Raw genomic sequence first — 27,623 nt, 5'->3', positions numbered from 1 at the left:
TTGTATAATTTTATAAATTTATCATCAGTAATATTCATACAAAAATATTTATTACAAATTAAAAAAATTAATATAGTTAAAAATATATTTGAAAAAAAATATCGAACTTTAAAAGTTAAAGAAAATTTTATAGAAAAAAAAAACAAAAAACTTAAAAGAAATGAAGGACAAATGTAGTAACTATTTTTCTTTTTTACTATTGAATGTTGTTTGCATTGCTATTTTTCTTTTTACTAGTGAATGTGGTATTTTGATGTATAATGGATTTCAACATACATGTCATATGAGATTGATTTCTCTAAATAAAGTGTTTTGATAGTTTGTGAGTAGTGCATGCAGTTTTATATCAAAATCAAAGACCTGAAAATTTTCAATTTTTCCCACCAATTTGTAGTCAGTTTCTAACAAAGAAATAACACAATGGATCCAAAACAAGTACACGGATTGCCAGCGTGGCATAAAATCAACCGTACGATGCACCAATCAACGATGCAAAAAGTCTCGCACTCGCATAATCTTAATATCCTTCGTAGGAAAAGCCACGGATCGCCAACGTGCACAATCCTCACCGTCCGATCTGGCCTTAGATTCAAACGCGATAACCGACATTTGGCAGTTACATCCCGTATTTAACACCTCGCGCCTTTACATTTTCTTCACTACCTCCAAATTCTCAGAGAAAATCTCATTCTCATTTTCTACATTCCCTCCAAACGATTCGTTTTGCTCCATTTTCGGATCTCAGAACAATGGAAACCACCACCGCCACCACAACCGTCACAGCGAAACCCGCCGCTGGAAGAAAAGGCGGCGACAGGAAGAAAGCCGTCTCCAAATCCACCAAAGCAGGTCTTCAGTTTCCCGTAGGTCGCGTCGCTAGGTTCTTGAAGAAAGGTCGCTATGCACAGCGTTTGGGAACCGGTGCTCCAGTTTACCTCACCGCCGTTCTCGAATATCTCGCCGCCGAGGTATTTATATTTATATTCCCCCTAAAATCCAACGATGTTGATAAATTCTTAAACTCTTAATTATTTTAATTTTTTCTAATTAGGTTTTAATTTGAAATGTTTCTAGGTTCTTGAATTGGCTGGAAATGCTGCGAGAGATAACAAGAAGAATAGGATTAATCCTAGACACGTGTGCCTTGCCGTGAGAAATGATGATGAATTAGGAAAATTGCTTCAAGGTGTGACAATTGCGCATGGTGGAGTTTTGCCTAACATTAACCCAGTGTTGTTGCCAAAGAAAACTAGTTCTGCTGCTGAGAAATCTACTGCTTCTAAGTCTCCTAAGAAATAGATTTTAATTTGTATAATCTTTAAATTAGGATTATAATTTGGCTTTACCTTAGATGTAATTTGGTTCCAAATGCAAATTCCGTTTTGATCTAACTATTTCGTTGGATACATGTAGTGATTGGTTAAATATTAATGAACTCATTTCCCAAAAATTGTTTCTCTTTTTTTTTTTTGCTTTTGTTGATTTCAGTAATTTCAGTTTTAGATTGAACAATTAAAATTCTACTATTAAATTTTTTTTGAAACTGTAATTAGCATTTTTATAATTTGGGACGAATAGTTGAAACAATTAAACGCGTTATAATTGCAAACCCTTCCGTACTCGGTTTTCGATACATCTGATTATACAGTTATTGGGCCGTGGCTTGGGCCCTATTTTGCGTTTCTTAAGTAAGCCCAAAAACATTGCCATTTTTTTAAAAATATTTTTTCTACGGGTTTGGTTCCTAAATATTTCCGTGCTCTGGTTTTGATTGTTTTCGCGGTGAAGAGTTACGAATCTTGGCCTTGGAAGCGCTGTCATGAGCTATTTCCTGGTATTGGTTGATAATTTCCGATTTTGCATTTGTTTTTGGTGATAATTGAAGAAAGGCTTTGTAGAATCTCTGATTTTGGGGGTTATGTGTGTGACAGAGTAAGCTTTCGCGTTTGAATAGAAGGTCTGTCGTTGGAGGAGTGGGAGTTGTGGCAGTTGCTTTTTCTCTACACTACTCTGATAAATACACCAATTTCAGTGAGTATTTCTTTTGTTTGGTTGTAGTTATCGTTTACAATTGGAACTCAATTTTATAAAATGCTTTTCTGAATTTGATGCCATTTTCATAAATTATATATATTCCCGAAAAAATGTCCTATATGTCAAATGCACGTATTTAAAATAAATATTAGATGTGTTGATTTTAATCATAAATGAGACACCTGTTATGAGATGGTGGGAGTAACTTGATCTTAAGATGTTTACCTTCCAGTTTAAATTTATTGAATTGAAATTTAGTATTCAATTCACTTTACAAACACATAGAACCAATCACACACTTATTGAGTAGAATCAAATAATTTTAGTGCTTGTTTGATCCAAATTAATGTGAGAAATCACTTCAAAGCAAAAGCGTAGTTTGTTACTTCTGAAATTCATGGTGGAACCAACATTTGATCACTAGAATGAGTTGCCAAACTATGCGTCCAAACACATGCTTATTGCTTCATCAATTATATTTGATTATAGTTTATAGTACCTTTATAGCGACGACGTATGTTGATTAAATTCTTTTAAAATTTTAATTATACTAACATGGCTTAAAATCTAGGAACGATTGTAAATGCGCGGTTACCTTTGCCGTTACAAGATACACCATGGTTGACATTAGAAGCACCCTTTGATTTGCTTCCTCGGCATTGGCCATCATTTGAGCAAAATGGTTTGTTGTCCTTTTGTTTTGAATTTTGTAGGTTATATGTATATTTTGATGTATGTGTTATGATTGGAACTGCATTTGTAGGAATATTTGCGCTGTCTTCTTATAGAGTCGGTCCCGTTGCTTCTTCTGACATACCTAAGGAAACTTCTGGGGTTGTTCATGAGGGTTCAAAGCCATGTTCATGTGATTGTTTTGGCAAAGATACTATTGCAAATGCTGCTGCTAAAGTTGGTCCTGCTGTTGTTAATATTTCAGTTCCACAAGGTTTTTGTTTTACCTTTTGATTTGAATGGGTTTGAATTTTCGCCTATATTGAGATGATGCCGATGATTGGGAGTATTGGCTTTGTAGATTTTTATGGTATTACTACAGGAAAGAGTATTGGCTCTGGAACAATCATTAACAAAGATGGTACAATTTTGACATGTGCTCATGTTGTAGTTGATTTTCAAGGCACGAGAAGTTTGCCCAAAGGGAAGGTTTGTGTTCACATCTTTCTAAATTTATACTGTCTTGAAAGTTTAATAAAAGCTCCGGTACGTTTGTCAGAGTTCTCTGTAATTTTAAATGTAGTAGAACAGTACGATTGGATGTTTCCCAAATTCATGTTTCGTCTGTATTTGACAGCCAGTTTCAAGCTACAGTTCTACGATTTTTTTCCTTCTAGAATTATGTTTAGGGTTTTTGATTGCTGAAAGCTAGGCCTTAGCACAAGACAAGTTAAGTAGCACTTTCTAAGTCATGGTTTGAAAATTCATTGATCCATGCCCAACATAAATAGGGCATTCCTTAACAAGTTCAATTTGTTTTTATTGCCTACAGAATTGAAGTAACATGATCTCATTATTTTGGCATACCTTAGTTTTTCCCAAGTTATATTGTTTACTTCTAAATCCCTGCTATTGGTTGGACTTATAGTTTATGCTAGTCTTCCATTCATTCTAACTGTTGAATTATTGGCTGATAGGAATGGGCTTATTAATAAAGGGGATGTGTTGTTTAACAAAGAGTGTTGGGCCCAAAGTTTGGCTTAGGAGAATTAAGAAAGGAGACAAAGAACGTGTGATAGATGAGGTGGAAATCTGTTAGGATATTCCCTCTTAGTTATAATCATCTTGCATTTTGTACTCACTGTTATGGTTAGGCAGAAGGAGAAGATTGTTCTGTAATTGTGGAGCTTTGCTATGGACTTGTATTTTCCATTTCCATTATTCATCTATACAATAAATCCCTTTCCACCCATTTATATTTGATCTCTGCTCTATCAATTGGTCCAATCTGCCATTTTGGATGCCCCACGGCCCAAAGATGACTGATCGAGTAACTGCAGTCTGCATTGAAGGATCATTTGCCAGAGTTTACAGTTGATGATCCTGTGGCGTGGATTACCCGTGCTAAGACCTATTTTGAGATGCAACGAATTTCGAAGGACATCCGCATTCACTTGATGAAGCTCAGCATGGAAGACCCTACTATTCATTGGTTTAATCTGTGGTGTGGTTCAATGGAGGATTTGTCGTGGGAGAACCTACGTGGCCGATGATGTTGTGTTTCGGGGGTGTTCGTTTGGGCAATCCGTATGAAGAACTCAAGGAGTTGAAAAATATGATACAGTGGAAGAATACGTACATTGCAAAAATTGAAATGTATTCTTCTGTGTGGGAGATTATGGGAACAACAGTTTCTGGGCTACTTTGTTGGTGGTCTGCATCACATTATACACTCTCGTTTGCGTACCTTCAAACCACGCAGCCAGTATTTGGCGATGCAACTAGCACATGATGTGGAACGTGAGTTTGCTGAGACTTCGGGGTCATGGATCTGGGTCACGCTACAAAACAGGTCAGGGGTCTTGGGCCCAGACTCATTAACCTTCTTGGGCCTATCATGAAGGTGAAGATTGTCATTCTAATTCGACCCAGATTGGGGGCAATTTGGGCAAAGCACACATGTGTTGGATCTGGGTCTGAAACTGGGTCAAATCGTTCCCAAATTTCTACAGCTAGCTCGTGTGCGAGTTCTGATCTTCGGAATCCTCGTGGTGTCCGGCATTTTCCAGCCGCGGAGGTGACTGAATGACGAGCAAAGGGGCTTTGCTTACGTTGAATTGAGTGATGGAATCCTCTCCATCATTGCACTTCAAAACAAGTGTGTGCTATCATCTTGGGAGATGAGGAGGTTGTCAACGAAGAGTGTGGTGTACTAGAAGCCGACTCCTAGGAGGAAAAGGACTTTGAGGAGCTAGAATGTAAATCTATGGGTGTGTTTGGGTTAGAAACTACTCAAAAATCAGTACGAACGATGAAATTGGAGGGTAATTTGCGAGGGGCCAATATTTTGGTCTTGATCGACAGCGGAGCGGCACACAATTTCATATCCCCAAAGGTGGTTGAGGCTTTGGGTCTACCTCTGGTTGCTTCCAATCCCTTGGTGTCAAGTTGGGTGATGGCCACTGTATTTTGACGGTGGGCAAGTGTAGGCGAATGTAGGTTTGGTTTGGTGAATGCAAACTACTGTTGATGCTTATGTTTTGGAGTTAGAATGTGTGGGTTTGATTTTGGGAGTCATATGGCCTGAGACTCTCGTTATGGAGTGGAAAAATGACAACTTGGTGAAACTGGTTGGTCAATCCTTTGAAGAAAAAATTGCTACATTCCAAAGTATTATGAGTGCTTCCTGAGTGCTTGTCATGGAGGTTGGCCTACCTTGATGGAAGTTATTGGGGAATCAGACCAAGGCTTGAATGAGGTGCAAAACAGAGCTCTTCAAGGGTTGTTAACAAAGTTCGCGAGTGTTTTCTGTGAAATCAGTGGCCTACCCTCAGCACAAGTCATGCGATTGTGTTGTTACATGGTGCCAATCCTGTGAGTGTTCGACCCTATATCACAAAGATGAGATTCAAAGATAAATTCAGAGTTTACTTCAGCAAGGTGTGATTCATACTAGCACAAGGGCTTTTTCTAGCCCGGTCATTTTGGTTAAGAAGGATAATTCTTGGAGAATGTGTGCTGATTATCGCACCTTGAACAAGATCACAATCCAAGGTAAGTACCCTATTCCGGCTGTAGATGAGTTAATAGACGGATTGCATGGCTCTGATTATTTTTCTAAGTTAGACTTAAACTCTGGTTATCATTAAATTAGAATGAAGAAGGGAGATATTCATAAGACAACATTTCAAACTCACAAGGGTCACTATGAGTATATTGTGATGCCTTTTGGTGTTACTAATGCGCCCTTTCAGCATGTGATGAATGACATTTTTAAACCTTACATGAGAAAATTTGTCCTTGTTTTTTTGATGATATCTTGGTCTACAGTGCTAATTGGAATACTCATTTGGAACATTTTAGCATTGGTGCTCCAGACCCTGTTACAACATCAGTTTGTGGCTAATAAGAGTAAGTGTGCCTTTTGCCAAGAGGTGCGCCTTTGGGCAAGAGAATGTTGGATACTTAAGCCATGTTATCTCTCGAGCAGGGGTAACTGTTGATCCTACCAAAGTTGCTAGTGTGTGGCAGTGGCCAGTTCCAAAAACTGTCAAAGGGGTGCTTGATTTCTTGGGTTTGACTGGATATTACCGGAAGTTCATTGCGAATTATGGGAAAATAAAAAAACCTTTGTGACAGAGTTGACAAGAAAGGAGGGTCTTCTGTGGAATGCGACCGCCGATGAAGCATTTGAGAGAGTGAAATTTGCAGTTACATCGGTCCCTGTCTTAGCGTTGCCAAATTTTAATTTGCCTTGTAAAATTGAATGTGATGCGTCCCATAAAGTTTTTGGGGCTGTGTTGATGCAGTTAAAGCACCCCATTGCATATTTTAGCTAGGCTTTTACTGTTAAGGATAAGCACATATTATTCACATTAAAGAAGGTCAAACCCAAGCAAACATGTGCTGGCAATATAACTGCAATAGGCGTGTAAACATGATGGCAATGCATATCCATATAACTGTCAAAGTATATCAGGAAATTGTATCATAATTGTATTTAAAATAAATAAAAGAATGGATTGATACATAAAAGAAAGCACTTGAATATTGTATCGGAATTTTGTTGTGTCATTATTCTTGTAATGATGTACATATATATATATAAGAGTACAAGAATCTGTATACTAATTGCTTATAATTGTCTAGTCTATAATTGCCTATAATAGAGATCCTATTTTAAATACAATTATGATACAATTTCCTGATATACTTTGACAGCAATATGGATATGCATTGCCATCATGTTTACACGCCTATAGCAGTTATATTGCCAGCACATGTTTGCTTGGGTTTGATCTTCTTTAATGTGAATAATATGTGCTTATCCTTAACACCCCCCTCAAGTTGGAGGTGGGATTGAAATCTCAAGAACACCCAATTTGCCGAGTAGTCGTTTATAAGTATCGCCTCCAAGAGGTTTAGTAAATATGTCAGCTAGTTGGTCAAAAGATCGGAGATAAGAAGGGCTGATAAGACCTGATTTAATTTTCTCACGAACGAAATGACAATCAATTTCAATGTGTTTTGTGCGTTCATGAAAAACTGGGTTTTCGGCGATGTGAATAGCAGCTTGACTATCACAATGAACGGTGATCGGTTGAGGATGATCAATGCCGAGATCCAAGAGAAGATATTTTAACCATTGTAACTCGGAAGATAAAGTTGCAAGGGAACGATATTCTGCTTCAGCAGAGGAACGAGAAATTGTTGGTTGCTTCTTGGTTTTCCATGATATAGGATTAGAGCCCATCATGGTAAAATAGCCGGTAGTGGAGCGACGAGTAGTAGGACAACCAGCCCAATCAGAGTCGGCATATCCAACTAAATTGAGGGAGCTAGAAGCCGAAAGAAATAAGCCTTTGCCGACACTCCCCTTAAGATATCGGAGAACTCGTGTGGCCGCATCGAGATGAGTTGTACATGGAGATTGCATGAATTGACTGAGAGTGTTAACAGCGTATTGGATGTCGGGCCGTGTCACTGTTAAATATAATAGACGACCAATGAGGCGACTATATTTGTACTCGTTTATGTAGATGACATCATCATCACTGGAAATAACGAAGATGCTATCTCCGACATCAAGAAATTTCTCGCCCAGGCCTTTTCCATCAAAGATCTTGGAAATCTTTCATACTTCTTAGGTATCGAAGTATCCCGTTCTAAAAAGGGAATATTCTTATGTCAAAGGAAATATACACTTGACATTTTATCCGACTCTGGTATGACTGGTTGCCGACCATCAGATTTTCCTATGGAGCAACACCTCCGTCTACGGCCCAATGAAGGAAGCCCTCTTCCTGATCCGACAATCTATCGTCGCCTCATTGGTCGTCTATTATATTTAACTGTGACACGGCCCGACATCCAATACGCTGTTAACACTCTCAGTCAATTCATGCAATCTCCATGTACAACTCATCTCGATGCGGCCACACGAGTTCTCCGATATCTTAAGGGGAGTGTCGGCAAAGGCTTATTTCTTTCGGCTTCTAGCTCCCTCAATTTAGTTGGATATGCCGACTCTGATTGGGCTGGTTGTCCTACTACTCGTCGCTCCACTACCGGCTATTTTACCATGATGGGCTCTAATCCTATATCATGGAAAACCAAGAAGCAACCAACAATTTCTCGTTCCTCTGCTGAAGCAGAATATCGTTCCCTTGCAACTTTATCTTCCGAGTTACAATGGTTAAAATATCTTCTCTCGGATCTCGGCATTGATCATCCTCAACCGATCACCGTTCATTGTGATAGTCAAGCTGCTATTCACATCGCCGAAAACCCAGTTTTTCATGAACGCACAAAACACATTGAAATTGATTGTCATTTCGTTCGTGAGAAAATTAAATCAGGTCTTATCAGCCCTTCTTATCTCCGATCTTTTGACCAACTAGCTGACATATTTACTAAACCTCTTGGAGGCGATACTTATAAACGACTACTCGGCAAATTGGGTGTTCTTGAGATTTCAATCCCACCTCCAACTTGAGGGGGGTGTTAAGGATAAGCACATATTATTCACATTAAAGAAGATCAAACCCAAGCAAACATGTGCTGGCAATATAACTGCTATAGGCGTGTAAACATGATGACAATGCATATCCATATAGCTGTCAAAGTATATCAGGAAATTGTATCATAATTGTATTTAAAATAGGATCTCTATTATAGGCAATTAGTATACAGATTTTTGTACTCTTATATATATATATGTACATCATTACAAGAATAATGACACAACAAAATTCCGATACAATATTCAAGTGCTTTCTTTTATGTATCAATCCATTCTTTTATTTATTTTAAATACAATTATGATACAATTTCCTGATATACTTTGACAGCTATATGAATATGCATTGCCATCATGTTTACACGCCTATTGCAGTTATATTGCCAGCACATGTTTGCTTGGGTTTGACCTTCTTTAATGTGAATAATATGTGCTTAAGAATTAAGAGATAGAGACGAAGCATTGCGACAATTGAAGTTCAACTTGCAGAATGCACAAGAACAAATGAAGATTCAGGCTGACAAAAAAAGGAAAACAGTGCAGTTTAAGGCAGGGGATTAGGTCTTCCTCAAGCTAAGGCCTCATAGACAGCAGTCCGTGGTTCAAAGAAACCATCAAAAGCTAGCTCCCAGATTTTTTGGGCCCTATCAGATCATAAAGAAGATAGGCCAGGTTTCTTAGAAGCTACAACTCCCTCCAACATCCAAAATTCATCCAACTTCCATGTGTCACAATTAAAGAAAGCAGTTGGTAATTGCACACCAACTAATGAACTGCCTGCAAGTTTGGAAGCAGATAAAGGGAATATGCTTTCTGCCAAATTGCTGTCTTGGAGGGATAAATTTGATGCTGGGATGCAAACCAGAGAATGGTTGGTGCAATGGATATCGGGGATGCTACATGGGAGGAAGAACTGCTGTTAAAAAGTCAACTTCCCTGAGGACAAGGCTGTGTATGAAGGGGGGAGTGATGATAGGAATGGGCTTGTTAATGAAGAAGGGGGGATGTGTTGGTTAACAAAGAGAGTGTTGGGCCCAAAGTTTGGCATGCATATGAGAGGAGAATTCAGAAAGGAGTCACAAAGAACGTGTGATAAATGAGGTGGCAATCTGTTAGGATATTCCCTAATAAATAGCAGAGTGGGAATTAGTTATAATCATCTTGCATTTTGTACTCACCTTTATGATTAGGCAGTAGGAGAAGCTTGTTCTCTAACTGTTGAGCTCTGCTATGGACTTGTGTTTTCATTTCGATTATATATCTATACAATAAATCCCTTTCCATCCATTTATATTTGATCTCTGCTCTATCATTGGCTATCTGGTTAATTCTCTTCACCAGTGAATTCACATGCCAATTTTTCTTTTTATAAAGGGAGCTACCACAATTTCTCTCAAATGTATTCCTAATCCTGTCTTGTACGACCACTTGTCTATCGTAATATTCTCATATCTGTAACAGAGTCACTTTCATTTGACCTCTTTACTGCCCGATTTTCACTCCCATTCGTCGCCTGATTACAAGTATATGTGATAGATTTTTCATGTAATCCAAAGAGTGACAGGTAATTACTCAATTAGCTGCACGTAGCTTGCTCGCTTGAGTGATTGCCTGAATGTCTGGTTCTTAATATTTCAACATGAACTGTTTATCACTTATAGAAGTATTTATACTTGCAAATCATTTTAGACTATCATATGCAAGCTATTGAATATTGAAACATTTTAGTTTCCTTTTCTCTATATTTTGTTTCCATGTATATTTATAAAAATGATTATGGACACTCATTTTACCTATGGCATGAAATATCAATTGTACTACAGATTGATGTCACTTTACAAGATGGAAGGACATTTGAGGGGAAAGTGGTGAATGCTGACTTGCATTCCGATATTGCTGTTCTGAAAATATATTCTGAAACCCCACTACCGGAAGCAAAACTTGGTTCTTCAACTAGGCTTCGTCCCGGGGATTGGGTAATAGCCATGGGTTGTCCGCTTTCCCTTCAGAATACTGTCACTGCTGGTATTGTAAGGTGTGAAGAATTTATTTTCTAGCCATAACTAGAAGATGTGTTCTGATTTTAAGTTATTTTATTTTGGTTTAAATTATACCATTTTCATGTTAGATTTAACAAGTAGTGATGTTTCGAATGACTTTTGGACTAATATGTTCACATCTTGTATGATTTTTGGCGTAGTTGTGTTGATCGTAAAAGCAGTGATTTGGGGTTTAGCGGCGTGCCGAGAGAGTATTTACAAACAGATTGTGCAATTAATGTGGTATGTGAGATGTCTTCCTCTCCCCACATAACTTGACAGATTGTGTACCGATCAAATATCAACTTAAATTTAATCTGCTTGCTGCATGGCACAGGGAAATTCTGGAGGGCCACTTGCCAATATGGATGGAGAAATTGTCGGAGTGAACATAATGAAAGTGTTGGCGGCTGATGGCTTGGGCTTTTCTGTACCCATCGACTCTGTGTGTAAAATAATAGAGCATTTCAAGAAAAGTGGGTATGTTTTTGGTTTCATCCACATTATTAAGAGTCCCACGTCAGACATGTCTTTTATAAGTGGGGGTAATCATCATCCTACAAGTCAGTTTTGTATGGTTGAGTTAGACCTAATCACATTTCTTAAAATGGTATCAAGAGCCTCGTTTAAGATCCAGTGGGCCCACCAACTATTAGGTTTCCGTTATCGGGCCACCTACCATTTATTTCTACGCTCCAGATTTCCACTCCTGGGCGTGAGGGTGTGTCAAGAGTCCCACATCGGACAATATATGACCTTAACATGTCTTTATAAGTGGGAGCACCTCCCCCTACAAGCCGGTTTTGTAGGGTTGAATTAGGTCCAACCACATTTCTCAACACGCATAAACAATTATGATTTACTTATTTTCATGTGATTCATACTTAAATAATTAGGTAGTGCTAAGTTGTGTAAAAATGCAATTAACATTATTATTATTTCTTTCAGGAGAGTAATACGGCCTTGGCTTGGACTAAGAATGCTTGATCTAAATGAGATGATTATTGCACAGCTTAAAAAGAAAGATGCTTCATTCCCAAATGTCAATAAGGGCATTCTTGTACCAATGGTATGTCCCTAAATGATTGCATTTTTGAGATCCTTATCATATAAATGTTCACAATCTAGATTCACTATCCTCATGTTCTGTTTTTTTGAGACAAATAAGTTGCAAAATTGTCGGAAAAGCTGGTTAGTGATGATAATGAAGTGATTTTAATTGAAAATTTACCTGGTTTCTTGATGGCAATGTTTTGGCCAATAACTAGCTTAGCTTATTATTTAGTTGGATTGTCAACATTTCTAAGAGATATGTTGGTGATGCCATCGTGGTTCACAGTTTTAGACGATAGTTATGTGTAGCCGGAGTTACTTTTTTTTTTATAAATAACCATGATTTTATAGGTATGAAGTATTCACCATCTTTTAGCTGTGAATAATTTTCTCTCCCAAATGGGGTTTCTCCATACACAATAACTCAAAATCAAACCCCAAACCACTTGCTTAAGGTGTTAGAGTTTCTTACCCATCTCGAACCAACCACATATTTGTAGCAAAAGCATCTGTTACTTGAATGGGAAGTCTAGTCCTCTTTCTGAATAGAGAACAATAATGTAGATAAATATGCAATTCTCCTTATGTTTAGCATAATTTAGCTTATTCAATGTAATTATTCTCATTATGTAACTGTATCTCTACTGCACTGACCAATGCAATGCAAACATTAGGATGCTTGAGAAATTATTTGTTGGTCAGAATTGAACTTGGATGTTTTTGACTAGGTAACTCCCGAGTCCCCTGGTGATCGTGCTGGATTCCGTCCGGGTGATGTTGTTATTCAATTTAATGGAAAGCCTGTGGAAAGCATGAAGGAGGTATTAACATATGTGCATGATATATAAATCTGTGTCTCCATATGTGCTTAATTATTTAATCTGACATAGATATAAAATTATGGCAGGTGATTGAAATGATGGGGGACAAAGTTGGGGTGCCCATGAAAGTTGTAGTTAAAAGAGCAAATGATAAATTGGCGACTTTAACTGTGATACCGGAGGAATCCAATCTTGATTTGTAGAAAAAGATTGTTGCAAATTACTCCATGAAAGCAATTTCTCCCATAGTTACTTAGTCTAATGTTTGAATAATACTGATGATGGCAGTCCCAAAGATTATGGGAATATTATGTGTTGATGACATTTTTCTTGCGTGTCAGGATTGGTTGGATATAGGTTCTTTTACGTTTAATACAAAGTTTGGAATGGATGTTCCATTCCTATTTGTTTCTAAACCAGCTTATATGCTCATACTCCTCATCTAAACGTTATTCATGGTCTTCAATCTCATCTCAAAGCTATCTAAAATGGTGACATTTTCTCACACATTTATCAACTAGTGCAAGATTTAGAATAAAATTAAACAATTTTAATCTCAAAGGATGCAATTGCCTAATAATGTGAGACTTGTTATGTTAGAAATGACAGTGAGGGATGTGTAATATTTACGATAGATTTTTTATTATTTATAAATATATTTGTAATTTATTTTTTCCGTTTATAAAAATAATTGTAACTTATCTCCGTTTATAAAAAATATTATATCAAACTTTTTCCCGTTTATAAGCTTGTGTGTGTCCATTTATAAAAAATATTTATAATTTATTTATAAAAATAGTTGTTTCAATAGTTAATTTTTTCTGATTATAAAAATATTTATAATTTGTTCTCGTTCATAAAAAAAATAAAATAACCGTAATGTATTTTTGTTTATAAGTGCCTTGAATCCGTATATCCTTTTATATAAATATTTATAACTTATTTTAATTTATAAAAATAATTGTTAATAGTTGAATTATTTCTATTTAATAATTTGTATCAACAATATACTTTTCTCATTTATAAAAATATTTATTTCAATAATATATTTTTTCAAATTTAAAAAATATTTATATAAATTCTTACTTTGACAACTTACTTTGAACACTTACTTTTAATTTATTAAGTTGTCCATATCAACTATAATTTATAAATTTATAAAATTGTCCATTATTTGAGGTCAAACTTTTAAAAAATGATGATAATATTTTTAATTTAAATATGTTCTATTTTATTACGATGCATATAAAAACTTTTCAATCTGATTGTTCTAGATATATAAATTTTTATCAATTATCATTCTTTTCTTCATGATTACCATTTAATAAAATTTTATTTTTTTATTATATTATCATGATTACCTATTAGAAAATAAATTAATTTATACTTTATGTTATTTTTCTTTTACCAATATATAATTTTTAAAAATATTTCAAATTTAAAGGTGTCTATCAATTTTTATTTATTTATTTAGAATCAATATAGAGTCAACAATTTTTTAAATTATTCATTTTTTTTACCTTAGTATGTGTAACACCTCAAAATTTGCCCTCCTCTCTTGGGACTAGCTTAGTATATTGCATTTCATTTTTTAGGGCATTAGGCATTTGCATATTGCATATCATGTGAGAACAAGCAAGTCATCCTCCTAAGTCTTTCTCAGAAGATAGAGAGGTTGAGAGATTCATGCCTGAGGGTCTTATTGAATCGATCAATCATCTGAGGGTTGCTCTTCAATTAGGGTTTTATTGGTTCCTCAAGGAGGTTGAGTATTATCTTGGTTGAAAGGGTATGTCACCATCATCATGGTCTTATCATCCTCAAGGGGTTCATTGTGCCTGATCATGTTCTTTAGGATTAGGGTTTTGACCTCTGGTCAACCCTAATCAGTTGCATTCTACCAATTAGGGATTTTCAAGGAGATGAGGTATTCTATGGAGAGGGGGATCATATGGTCATTATGTGGAGCTTACAAGAGCTAGGGTTTCATTTTGGAGCCATTTCATCAAGTGGTTGAGGCTCAAAATCATTTGTGCATGTTCAAGTCATCTGTCAACCATAAAAGTCAACAGAAAGTCAACTGAGGGCTAGGAGGGGGAGAAATGAGTTTCAACATCTCATTCATGTTCAAGAGAGGCTTATTCATCATGTCAAATGCATATCTTGAAGAATTTGAGGTCAGATCAAAAGTTGCCAAAAATGGAAAGTGACTTGTAATTGAAAGTTTCCAAAATGGAAAGGTTTTGGTTCAAATTCAACTTGATCTTACATCATCAAAGAAGCTTCAAATGAATTTTTGTCCAACATGAAAGTTGAAGATCTCTCTCTCCCATTTCCAAAAAGTCCAAGATCATGAATTTATGATGGATGGTTGAGGAGATATGGTCCAATCATTGCCAAGTGTGCATGGGACTTCAAAAGGGCATAACTTTTGATTCATAACTCCAAATTTGGTGGTTCTTTTTGCACTTTGCTTCTCATGACATGTAGTTTCAAAAACATCCATCACATTGCATAAAATTTGAACATATGATCACTTGCTTATTCAAGTCAATTTTGGAGGGAATTTGGAAAATTTAAAAATGGTGCATCATGAGAACTTTCTACCATTGCCAATGTGTTTAAAAGATGATTTTGAGTGACTTTGATCAAGCACATGGCACTGTTCACGTGGGTTTACTACATGCACCATGCAATTTTCAAGTTTTGGTCATAACACCTTATTTTCATTAATTTCAACTAAACATGATTAACTTTTAATTAAATTGAGATTAGGACATCATATAAGTAGAAACCCTAACAGAATTTGAGATGAACTTGATCATTTCACCATTTCTAGATCTAAGAAATTTTTGCCTCCAAAATTTTCTCTCAAGCATAATTCAAATTTTCTTCAAAGAACCTTGCATTTTTATTCCATATTCTTGTTCTCTGGTGTGGATTGAGTACGGATCAAGCTTTGGGTTGGTGAATTCGTGTGGAAATCAAGCATTGAAGTTCAAGAACTCAAAGATGGCAAATGCAAATTGAGCTAGATCTACACGTTTCCAAGCTTCAATCTCTTTATCAAACATCACTACAAGTATTCTAGAGTTGATTTGGATCATTCAAGGCCTTGGATCGTGCGTTTCAAGAATCTGCTCTTCAAGAGGTCACATTTTTGATCCTTTTAATTCTATGTTTTATGTATATAATCTTGTAGATCTTGCCTTGCTGATGATTCTGGTGGAAATTTCGTGTGATTTCGTTAAAAATTGAGTGAGATATGATTGATTGAAGTTTTGAATGTTAAAATGATTTTGATTCGTTTTGCATGATTAATGATGAATTAGCATGAAATGTTTGTTGATCTATAATCTACATGACATGAGGATTTGAATGATGTAAATTTTTTTGAATTCTGAGCAATTCTGGAAAATTCTGGAAAATCTGGATGAACTTCATCTTGTTCATCATCATCTTCATGAAGAAGATGAAGATCTTCATCTTTGTGACGGATTAGCGTCCGCCTGGCTTCGCTCCTGGTGCGCTAGGGTTCTTGCATGAAGAACGCACCCAGGCCTTGTTTGATCTGTGATCCTCCCTTCGATCCCTGGCGCTTGCGTTTTTGAATTTTATTTTCTTTTTTTCAGTTACACGCTTCGAATTCTGGTGGTAGCATAAATTTCAAATTATTTTCTCATGTTCATTTTCCCTCCAATTTAATCCATGCCATGATCATTTGATTTCATTTTGTTTCTCCAACTTTAAAAATCCATAACTAATTGAAAAATCATCCAATTAATCCCATTCTTTTTGCAAAATGATCCTTGGAATGTATAAAATTTTTTGATGTTGATGTCATGATTTTACACTTCCTGGATTTTGGATTGCATTGGATTATGTGAACATGTATGCATATGTGACCTTGCCTTACTCTTTCTAATGTGAAATGCTTGATATTGATCCAATTGCTACCAAATTTTGCATGATGATTCTTGATATGATAATTGACATTTTGGTTTTAGTTTGACATTTTTCCCATGCTCCATTTCTGTTTTGTGTACATGTTAACATGGTGTGACAATTTGTGTCACACAATTGGATGATCAACTTGTGCAATTTAATTTCCATATCAAATGACCTCAAATGCTTTTGATTTTTTGTAGGATGATCATGTTGGATGTGTAGAATGTTCATGAATTTTTCCAGAATTATTTGAATCATTTCTGTTTTGATTTGGATTTTTCATTCTCAATGTCCATTTGAATGCTTTGAAATTGTCTTTGACTTCACTTGCACATGAAATGCCTTTGCTTGGTGATTTTGTTTTGGTCCTTTTTAGGACATGTTAATATGTGTTTGAAGTTGCATTGTGTTAAATTTCAGCTCCTGTTTTGAATTTTTTCTTCATCTTTGACCCTAGGCTTTGACCTAGTGGTATGTACTTACATGTGAGCTTTGAATTTCAGGATCAAGCACTTAATCTCCATGGTTGATGTTGCTTCCTCATTTGAATGTTGATATTTGCTATTGATTGCTAACATTTGTGTGTTTTGTAGGTTGATGATAAGTCACTTGAGTTTGCCTTATGGCTTATGTGTTGTACATTGGGATTATCTGTTGCTTATTTACTATTGTCTGTTGTCTGAACACTGTACTGATTTATTTAGTTGTTTACACAGGTACCTAAGTTGCTTTAAGTTCATTTGAACTTTGCTTTGCTTTGCTTGTGGTTGGCATACCACTTAGGTATAATCCCTGATCTTCATGTAGTCTGGAAGACCTGTCATGTTACTTTGGCAGACACCTGTCTGAAGCCCTCCTTAAGAGGCAATGTTTGTGGTTGTTTAATGTTGTGCCAAGCAGGTTAAGTCCTCTTAAGAGGCAATTGGCAGATAAAAGGGATGTGCAATCCATCCCCTGCTATTCAGTTGTGTCATTCACTTTTCTCACACCGTGTGTTGATGCACTTTGAATAAAAACCCAAAATCTTGTTGTGTCAAGTCATGTGGAATAGAGTCCCACATTCTGGACTCCCACACTTTCATTGTTTCAAGCTCTCCCAGGCCATGGATAAGAGCTGTGTGGTCTTACCCTCATCTCCCATTTCATCTGCTTCACCCTAACTCTCAATGTTAGGGTTAAGAGCTAACCACACCCCTTTCCAGTTGGCTTGTTTGTCGAGGTTGATATGACCCCTTGACTAAAGCCCAACCTTGCTTGAGCCCCCTTGGTTGTGTATAGTGTGTGCTATTTGCTTTTGATGTTTATCTGCTTAGCTTCTCATCTCCTTTCTGTAGGAGTCGTATGATTAACTTCTGAGGAAGTTGACGTACGTAGAGATAGACTTGAGTTGACTCACTGCCTGTGTGAGTCAAACTCTTGTTAGAAACCTCAACCTAGGACTATTGTGGATTACATGATAACTATTAGGCTCGAGTCAGTCTCCCTTCTAGTTTGTCATTTCCCAGTCTCTGGTTAGGATAGAAATTTCTCCCCTGTTCAGGGGAACTACGTCGCCCTGATCCTCATACCAGATGAGGTACGTAGGCAGGAGATCGTGCGAGATCTCTCTGGGCGCCCTTTTTCTTTTTTGTATGTGTCTTGCTTGGCAGCTATTAGGTCCGAGTTCCCGACTCCCTTTTAGTCTGTGTGTTCAACTTCTTCTGACGTCTCAGCGTCTTCTTGGTGTTTGCTTGACAGCTAGTAGACTCGAGTACCAGACTCTCTATTAGCCTGTTTGTTTAACCTTTCTGCGTGTGTTTGGAGTCTGACGTAAGTCCTACGATTGGCAGTCGGTTTCCTGTGTGTGTTTGTTTGCTTGGAGTCTGATGTAAGTCCGGCGATTGCCATTCGGTTTCTTTGTTGGTGTTTGTTGTTCGGAGTTGGATATAAGACCAGCGATTGGCCTTCCGATTCCAGTTTGTTGTTTGCTCTGATGTTTCAGCGTCTTTGTGTGTGTTTTGTTTCGGCGTGCGTTAGCCGAACTACGGTAGCTCTGATTCTCATTCCAGATGAGATACGTAGGCATAGGATGTGATATCCTAGCGAGCATGTTCCCCTCTTCTTCCATCTGTGTTTTATTCCAGTGTGTGTGCATTCTTTGAGCAGTTATTCAACAACCTTTTTCTATTCTTCTGAGTGTGGATCCCGTCGAGTACGGAGGACGTGAGGGGTGTTAATACCTTCCCCTTGTGTAACCGACTCTCGTACCTTGCATCTCCGGTCGTAAGACCATTTCCTTTCCAGGTTTACTTCGAGCGTTTCCTTTCCCTCCTTTGGGATAAATAACGCACGGTGGCGGCTCTGTTTGTTTTTTCCGCCGGTTGTTTTTCGCGGATGCGACAGTATGTTTTTTTTACAATATAGTATTTGAATTTTTCAATTATTTCCTTTTAATTTATTATAAAATGGTTTTTTAATTTTAAATTATAAAATCATTTTTTTTTTGTATTTTAGTATTTATTTGAATTGAGAAAACATCCTTGAAACTTCAATCACTTGTGAATGTATTTATCTATCTTCATCGATGATACTATATGCATGTATATTGAGAAATTATGCTTTACATTGGAGAATAATAATATTGATTTTTTTTTTAAAATAACCTTTATTTCAATTTAAATATTAATATAATCAATTTTTTAAATTAATTACCGAAATAATCATCTTTCACTATTGATGCATCAGTTGAATTGACGCATCCAATTAACATTCAAATGAGGCGTCCAAGCATCTGGCGCATGCATGCAATGCAAATGGACTTAGGCGTCAATGACCTAGGCGCATGCATGCCTTGAAGTCACATACATTAACGCATGCATCTGTGTATGCGCCAATGCATGTGGTGCATGCACTTTCAATTTTTTTTTAATTTTTAATTTTATAATTATAATTAATTAAATTAAATACTTAAATTAAAAATTATATTATATTATCAAGTAAAAATACATAAAATTGACAAGAAAATCAATGACTCGCTCGATTGAAACGCTCCCTATTCCACATCCAGGTGTGTTTGCCTGTCTTCGAGGTCTCCTACGATTTTCCTGAGGTGTTTGGGGTCTTTGAATGCTGACATGATGCAATGGTGGCTGGTGTGAAGGTTCAGTGTAAGGTTCAGCGGTATTTGATAAATTTGTCATTTGTCCCCAATAGTTAGGGGATTGTCGCCAACGACGCTTCTGCAATTGAGTTCAGTACCCATGTTGTCGTAGTTGGGTCGTTGTGGTTGGGTGGATTATGAACGGTATGGTTGGACGATATTATGGATTATGTGGCGTTGCAACCGACCTAAACCATGCCATATAATGTTGAGTTGGTCTATCACCATGTATGACTGGTTCATTTAAGATGTGTTATCGTCGATTCCTCCAATGACGACACATCTCTTTTGAGAAGTCTCTCTAGTCGGAATAATCCATTGGCCATCGACTATTTGTTTATGCGAATCTCCCAAACACGTCGGAGGGTTTGGAATTTTTTGTTGCATGCCGAACTGTAGTTTTACACGACCACTCTGGTGCATCTCCACAGTAGTGAACCGGATAATTGGTGTTTTTGTTGTCTAAACTGCAACATTATCATGGATAACCTGATGATCAAGACCCAGATATGGCCTCCAGATAAATTGTACAAGAATATGACATGATTAGATGATATATAATTGGATAATTTTTTTAAAATCAAATGTAGAGTTGTGTAGTAGTATTACACCGTCTGGTCCAATGTGGTCTAAAAGATTGTGATAGACTACAACAGTGTGTTTTAGACACCCGTTGTAGTTCATCCCTTTAACTGACCAACTATATCGAAAAGATTTGAAAAATATTATTTATAGTTAGTTGTAGTATAAAGTATAATATATTAGATGGTAAACTTTTAAACTTACTTTGTTGCAAAGGGGAATATGAATGGCTTCTCGTTGTCCGAGGCGAGTGACGACAGTCTTGACCAACTCCATACTTGTAGCAAATAGGCGCAAGAATAAAACATAAAAGTATTTTTTTTTCATTTTTACACAACGAACTATATAGATGAGATAAAACAGTTGAACTCCAACTATATGTGCTTACCTTATTTATGTTTCGTAACAACGACAAATACATAATATTACCAGTACTTTCAAGAAATAAAAAATTACCAAATAGAATCATAATATAACACCTAACTTTAATTATCTTTTCATACTCGGCAGATTCTTCGTTTAATGTTATACTTGCATAATATTGTTTAAGATATTTTAAATTAATACCTTGACCCCTAGCTTGACCAAAAGTCTCTCCCATAGTTGTTTCTTCACACAAAAGGGCACCCAACGATTCATCGCATATAGAGTTATCTTGGTTAACTCTAACATTTACGGTCTTACCATCGATACGTAGACCTAACAACATGTAGAGGTCCTCAAGTGTGACGATACACTCACCGAAAGGAAGGTGAAATGTGTGGGTCTCGGATCTCTATCTCTCTAACAAAGCAAGAATAAATTTGTAGTCAACCGAGTATGAGACTATGTTGAGTAGATTACCAAAACCGCATCCTCGAATATATGGTTCTATCAAAGAATCGTGTGGGACATATTCATGTACACGACATTGAAATCTCTTTGGGTCCTAATAAAACATAAGTAAGAAATAAGTAAGAAGAAGTATCAAACAATAGAGACATTTTGTTACGAAATAAGAATAAGAATAAGAATAAGTAATAACATGCAAATGTCGCAATATTATCGATTGTTCCTCGATGTTCATCACCCATACTCAATAGAGAGATATGTTACAGAGAGATTGACCTTGGCAGAGAGATTGCGTGTTGTAGAGGTTGGGTGTTGTATAGGTTAAGTGTTACAGAGGTTGAGTGTTGTAGAGGTTGAGTGTTACAGGTATTGAGTGTTGTAGATGTTGACTATTGTGAGTTATTGCAGTATTATATATGAGATAGGTTGGCAAGTTGCAGCATGTGATGTATAAGTGTAGGCGCCCTTGAGAAGGGCACATGCCTTTTACATTTGCATACATGGTAGTAAGCTCCAAAGCTAAGGGCACATGCATGTGTTTAAGCATGCATGGGAGTAGGCGCCAAAGCTAAGGGCGCATGGCTTGCTTTATGCGCCATTGATAAGGGCGCCTACCTTGGCTTATTAGGGCAAAAGCATCTTTGCAGGCGCATGATGTGGCTTATTAGGGCAGAGAATCATGCAAGCGCATACCTTGCCTTGTCTTGTCTCTGCATGGAATCCTGCAGATTCTTTGCAGATTCTTTACGTGATCAGTACACTTGCCTTGTCTTCTGCTTCCTTCACCATCTATCCTATTTAACTGCATGCTAATATGTGATCAATACACTCACCATTAAACATTAAACTTACATTTTAAAAAAATGTCTTCATCACCATATTACATGATCAGTGCTCATACCGATGGTGAAATATTTGAGCATCACTTATTCGACTTTTGTTTTCGCAACACAGAAGTAACTCGGTTTACAATAAATCGATGATCAAATTTTTCACATTTGAAACAAAGAATAGAAAAGAAATTGCAGCGTGGTCAGGTGGGACAAATCATCTACAAAAATCTGGTGTTCTTTGCAAACAACCAAATAAAGTTTTATCAATTGAAGATTCAAGATGATGACGATGTTCAACATATGTTTGTCAGTCATGAAAAATCTGGTTACAATGATATAAAGTTATATATATTAACTAACACAACAACATCAAGTGTCTCTATTCATTGATCTGTCACAAGTGTTTTGTCAAGTTGATGACAGCGAAAAAGATGAAGTCAATGTTGTTGACGAGAAAGAAGAAGAAGTCGAGTTATTGGTTGATTCAATGGTGAATGATGAAGATGAAGAAGAGTCATTACCAGCTAGTCATGTATATTGTCCACCTCAGCACATGACAATCTTGAATTTAGGTGCAGATGAACCTTCGTCAGATATATTTTATAATCCTTATGTGCAAATTAATGATCATTGAAAGAAGGAGAGACATTTCACACAAAAGAAGACAATGTCAGAGCCATTAAAAAGTATCACATGGAATTATCAGTTGATTATAGGGTTGATCGAACTAATGCAACGAGGTATAAAATTTATTATCGAAATAAGATCTGCCTGTTCCGGTTGTCAGCATCTTACCAGAAGAGGAGTCATTTTTGGAAGATTGGTTCTATGGGTCCAATTCACACATGCTTAATCACGAACCCAATGCAAGACCATCACAAACTCAACTTCCAGTTCATATGCGATGAAATTTTGTCTATCATTAGCGACAATCCGTCGTTAAAGGTGAGTAAAATGATCTCACATATTGTAACACAATACAACTATATGCCATCATACATGAAGGCTTAGATAGCTAGGACTAAGGCGATTGAAAAAATGTATGACATTGGGAGGAGTCTTACAAATAACTTCAAAAATACTCGGTGGCTCTTAAACATTATGCTCCAGGGACTATTGTCAATTTGGAAGCGTTGTCGGTGTATACCCCAGATGGGACTTGTGCTATTGGTAATGGAATACTTCACTGACTCTTCTGGGCATATCAACCATGCATCAAATGTTTTGCTTTCTGTAAACTTATTATACAAATATATGGTACATGGTCGTACGGGAAATATAAAGGAACACTACTGATGGCAGTGGCACAAGATGACAACAACAATATTTTTCCAATCACATTTGCTCTAGTTGAAAGGGGTACTGCTAAGGGATGGAGTTTTTTCCTAAAAAATCTCGGATTTCACGTTGATCCTCACCCTAACTTATGTTTGATCTCAGGCCGACACCCTTCAATAGTGAGTGCCTACAAAATTATTGATAATGGCTGACAGGATCCTTCATCGACGCATGTCTACTGCATTAGACATATCGCTTAAAATTTGATGCGGGAGATCAAAGACAAAACGTTGCGGAAGAAGGTTGTCAACGCATGGTATGCATTAACATAACGTTCTTTCAAACACTACCACAAAGACATCAGATTGTCAAACGCAGATGCAGTACGGTGGATCGACAATATTCCATTGGAGAAGTGGACTAAGGCATACGACAACGGTCAACATTGAGGTCACATGACAACAAATATTATGGAATCAATGAACTTTGTCTTCAAAGGCATCTGAAATCTACCTATAATCACTTTAGTGCAAGCAACCCATTTCAGGATAGGGACGTTGTTTGAGACCAGACGTTCCAAATGGAGTTCAGTGTTACAATCTAGACAGTTGTTTAGTGATGCTTCAAAGAAATTCATTAGAGAGGAAGTTGACAAAGCTAACACACATGTGGTCATGGTGTTTGACCGTACTAAAGGTTGGTACAGTGTTGTTGGGTCCATGGATCATAATGAAGGCATGTCAAGGGGACACTATAGAGTGGAACTAGATAGAGGTTGGTGCGATTGCGGAAAGTTTCAAGTCTTTCGTATGCCCTGCTCCTATGTCATAGCGGCATGTTCAAAGGTTAGACGGGATCCATCCTACTTACTATCCGATGTTTATAAAGTCATAAGCCTCTCCAGTGTTTCCAAAGTTAGCTTTTCAGTGGTAGCAAAAGAGGATTTCTGGCTGGCATATCAAATGAATATTCTCTGGAACAATGAAATAATGTGAAGAAAGAAAAAGGACCGCCAAAACAGCACCCGTATTTGAACCGAAATGGATACGACGAATAAAATGGTTAGATTATGTAGTTCATGTCGTCAGCCCGATCATAATCGTACTAACTGTCTCAGTGTTGGAACAAGCACAACAAGATATTTTTAATTGTAACTCTTTTGATTTATATTAAAAACAAAATTTATTTCATTTGATAACTTAGTGAGGAAATACCATCACAAACAAATACAACAAATAAAATACCATTACTAACAAATACAACACATAAACAACACAATTATGTGATTACAACCACATAGCTATGCCATTACAACCATCAAAATAATTTTGAACATAATATACATCACCATGTGAACGTCTCTCTCAGTCTTAATATCCATTCATACACGAACTTCTCCATTTTGGTTGAACGTGGACTCAAGACATTGAATCCTTCTGATCCTTTAACCCTTTGCAATTTCTCCATCTAATCAACGGTTCAACGTCCTATTACGACGTTCAAACATTTCTATAATCCAAAGTCGAATCTTTATCGGAGGTTGCACTGCTGAAAAGATTAAATCGGTATTTCTCTTGTGAATATATGAGTATCCAGACATGGTTAAAGAAAAGAAAATTGAAGGAGATTGAAGGAAAGTGAAGGAAAATGGAAGGAGGGTAATAAGTTGTGTGAAAATTATGGGAGATGTGCAGTGTATTTATAGATCAGCACATATGCATGCTTCATTGCCCTAGACGCCACACACACATGGCACCTGCATGCGCCAATGCATGTGGCACATACTCACATGCCTACATGCATGTGCCAATGTACGTGACGTCTTCACATGCTTGGCTGCATGCATGCGCCAGATACTTGGACGCCTCCTTTGAATGTTAATTGGGGCGCATCATTAGTGAAATGTGGTTATTTCGGTAATTAATTAAAAAAATAAATTATTTTAATATTTAAATTGAAAAAAAAATGATTATTTTAAAAAAAAGTTCAATAATGTTAGTAATACATCCATTTTACTTTAATATAAATGTATTGTCGATAATGTCAAATCCTATCACTAATATCAAAGGAAATTCAATCTCTCTCCCATCTGAAAATAAGAAGTCCATACTCATTAACATATGTTAATCATGAAATATCATTAAATAAATTAATTATAAAATATTAGTTGGAGATATGATACTCATTCTGCAAATGAAAAGTAACATTCTTGAGAGGGAAGAAACTCACTTCTTGAAGTTCTTGAAAGCAACAGTGTCATCTCGCTCTCCTCTCACATCCAAAGGATACAACTTTCAATCCAGCAGGGCGAAAGGATTCATCTCTAAGAATGTGATATCCAGATCTAACATGAAGGATGAATTTGAATACCTAATTTTGAAAAGGCCAAGAGTTTATTTTTTTCGTTAACCATCTAAAATACTAATTGTGTAAGAATGTTTATGTATGAGTATAAATTTGAATTCGTGAGATCCACTTATTCAACATTATTTAATTTGTCGATCAATTTATTAAATAATTTATTATTATTTTTTAAATATTCAGAATTGACTATTTAACATAGTTTCCAGTTTTAACTGGTTTATATGCTACATTAGAGTGTTGGGTTTAATATAACCCATGTGTATTTATAAGAAAAATTGTTCATTACATCTATGCCTTATTACACAAGTCGGTGAAATTTAAAAAATGTTCATTGTTCATTACACCTATGCTTTACTACACATTTCTGCAGAATTCTAAAAATATTTATATAAATTCAAATTTTAAAATTCAAATGCATACACAATATATGTCTAATCTCATAATCACACAAACACACGTTTAAAAAAAATCGAATTGCAATGTCAGGAATTCCTACAGAGATTGGAATTCAGACGCTCCTGTTTAAGTATTCGTGCCTAGTTCTTTCCCTCTCCATTCCTTTTTTCATTTCCGTGAAGTTAACAAAACATAACAAACAGAGCTCATGAACATACTCTTGTTCTAAATTTTTTTGAACTTTCTCACATGTTCTACTCTATTGTATTCAAGCTTATCACACCTCTCAAGTTCTACTCCATTACATTCAATCCAAAATCATCCAACTCTCACATTTGACAAGTTTCTCATTTTCTTAATTTTTTTATTTAAGATGCATGCATTACCTAAATATGTTATAGGTATAATACATTAGGTTACATGCAATAGATATGTCATATTTGTTTTGTCGTAAACTACATTCTTTTGAAATTGTAATCTTTGTTGCTTAGGGTTCATATGCTCTATTTTTGCTTCATTTGTTCCGATTTCTTTCAGTCAGGGTTTTAAAATCCAGACTCTTAGTCCTAATAACAAAATTCAAATTTACCTATTTTCTATTTTTTGGTTCAGTCTTCCAATACATTACTTAATTATGACATGCATTTTCTTGTTTGATTATAGGAAAAATGATTGACAACTAAGAAAGAATGAGACATGGTAGTGTGATCCAACATGCTTATGTTAGCATGGAGAAAGCTAGACCTTTGTGACCTACAGTTGGAGAAACTTCATTTGATGCTGAAGCATTATCTTTTCGGATTCATATGTCTCCCGCTCATCATAAGGCCCATGTTGTATCTAATGCTTTTGTGCCCGATGATTTTTTGGGAAACCCCTAAGAGCTTTCACTACTGCCTCTGTACCAAAACCATGCTTCTAAACACATGTGGGACAAAGAGGTAGCATAAATATTTAAGTACTCTTTTGAACACACATGTTATAATAATTGAAATGTGTGATGATAATAATGTATTTATTTTATGCAGTATCGTGTTACGTTGAAATGTATTAACTATGATAGGAAGGTTGCAAAGTGTTGTCGCCTAATAAACTACGGTTTTCGGATGTCTTGCACCTATATGGGTGTCGCAACGCGAAAAATACTCGAGCGAACGAACACTCAAAATCAACGAGAGTCGCCACCGAAGTTTTATTTTTAAAAGATGTTGATTCTAAGTGTTGGCAGCAATTTTGGTAAAACAAAGAGTGTTCACAAGACGTTATGTGTGATGTCTTAACATGAGATATCCTATGTACCTGCTGGAGTTCAAGAACATGTTCATGCAGGATTGTTTCAGAATGCCACATACAATGCCATAGCTTCTGATATTGGATGTACCTGCTGGAGCTTAAATGAAAGACATGTTCATGCAGGATTGTTTCAGATGACATACACAAGGTCATGACATCTGATATGGTTGTACCTGCTAGAAGTTATAAAAGGAATTATTGGATTATGTAGGATTTTTCCAGGATGTTGTCGCAACCTGAAAAATACAGTGTGCGAAAAAACAACCGGCGAAAGAAAATGACAGAAGAGTCGTAACCGTGCGTTATTCATCCCAAAGGAGG

The 27,623-nt window shown here is 36.4% G+C and overlaps 2 protein-coding genes across 2 annotated transcripts; both read left to right on the top strand.

The window, feature by feature from the left end:
• The first annotated feature begins 541 nt into the window (after window positions 1-541).
• LOC127132375 (probable histone H2A.5) lies at window positions 542-1,450 on the top strand. Its single transcript, XM_051061320.1, has 2 exons — window positions 542-968; window positions 1,075-1,450. Exons 1-2 carry the CDS (start codon window positions 750-752, stop codon window positions 1,297-1,299), a joined length of 444 nt encoding a protein of 147 aa, XP_050917277.1. The 5' UTR covers window positions 542-749; the 3' UTR covers window positions 1,300-1,450.
• A 228-nt stretch (window positions 1,451-1,678) lies between these two features.
• LOC127132374 (putative protease Do-like 14) lies at window positions 1,679-13,054 on the top strand. The gene is made up of 11 exons (XM_051061319.1): window positions 1,679-1,834; window positions 1,932-2,031; window positions 2,606-2,716; window positions 2,798-2,980; window positions 3,068-3,195; window positions 10,549-10,760; window positions 10,926-11,007; window positions 11,102-11,244; window positions 11,713-11,833; window positions 12,546-12,638; window positions 12,725-13,054. Exons 1-11 carry the CDS (start codon window positions 1,820-1,822, stop codon window positions 12,839-12,841), a joined length of 1,305 nt encoding a protein of 434 aa, XP_050917276.1. The 5' UTR covers window positions 1,679-1,819; the 3' UTR covers window positions 12,842-13,054.
• Window positions 13,055-27,623: the final 14,569 nt, after the last annotated feature.

The sequence above is a fragment of the Lathyrus oleraceus genome, chromosome 3 (genome assembly GCF_024323335.1).
Source record: "Lathyrus oleraceus cultivar Zhongwan6 chromosome 3, CAAS_Psat_ZW6_1.0, whole genome shotgun sequence".
Lineage (NCBI taxonomy): Eukaryota > Viridiplantae > Streptophyta > Magnoliopsida > Fabales > Fabaceae > Lathyrus > Lathyrus oleraceus.
The sequence above is the reverse complement of the archived record's forward strand: the minus strand, read 5'-3'. Positions and strand labels throughout refer to the sequence as shown.

Bases quoted from the DNA above. Each gene is read 5' to 3' on its own strand.
- LOC127132374 (XM_051061319.1), top strand. The intron at 11,245-11,712 runs GTATGTTTTTGG...TATTTCTTTCAG, and splicing joins GAGCATTTCAAGAAAAGTGG to GAGAGTAATACGGCCTTGGC. The intron at 11,834-12,545 runs GTATGTCCCTAA...GTTTTTGACTAG, and splicing joins AGGGCATTCTTGTACCAATG to GTAACTCCCGAGTCCCCTGG.
- LOC127132375 (XM_051061320.1), top strand. From the start codon at position 750: ATGGAAACCACCACCGCCACCACAACCGTCACAGCGAAACCCGCCGCT. The intron at 969-1,074 runs GTATTTATATTT...AAATGTTTCTAG, and splicing joins TCGAATATCTCGCCGCCGAG to GTTCTTGAATTGGCTGGAAA.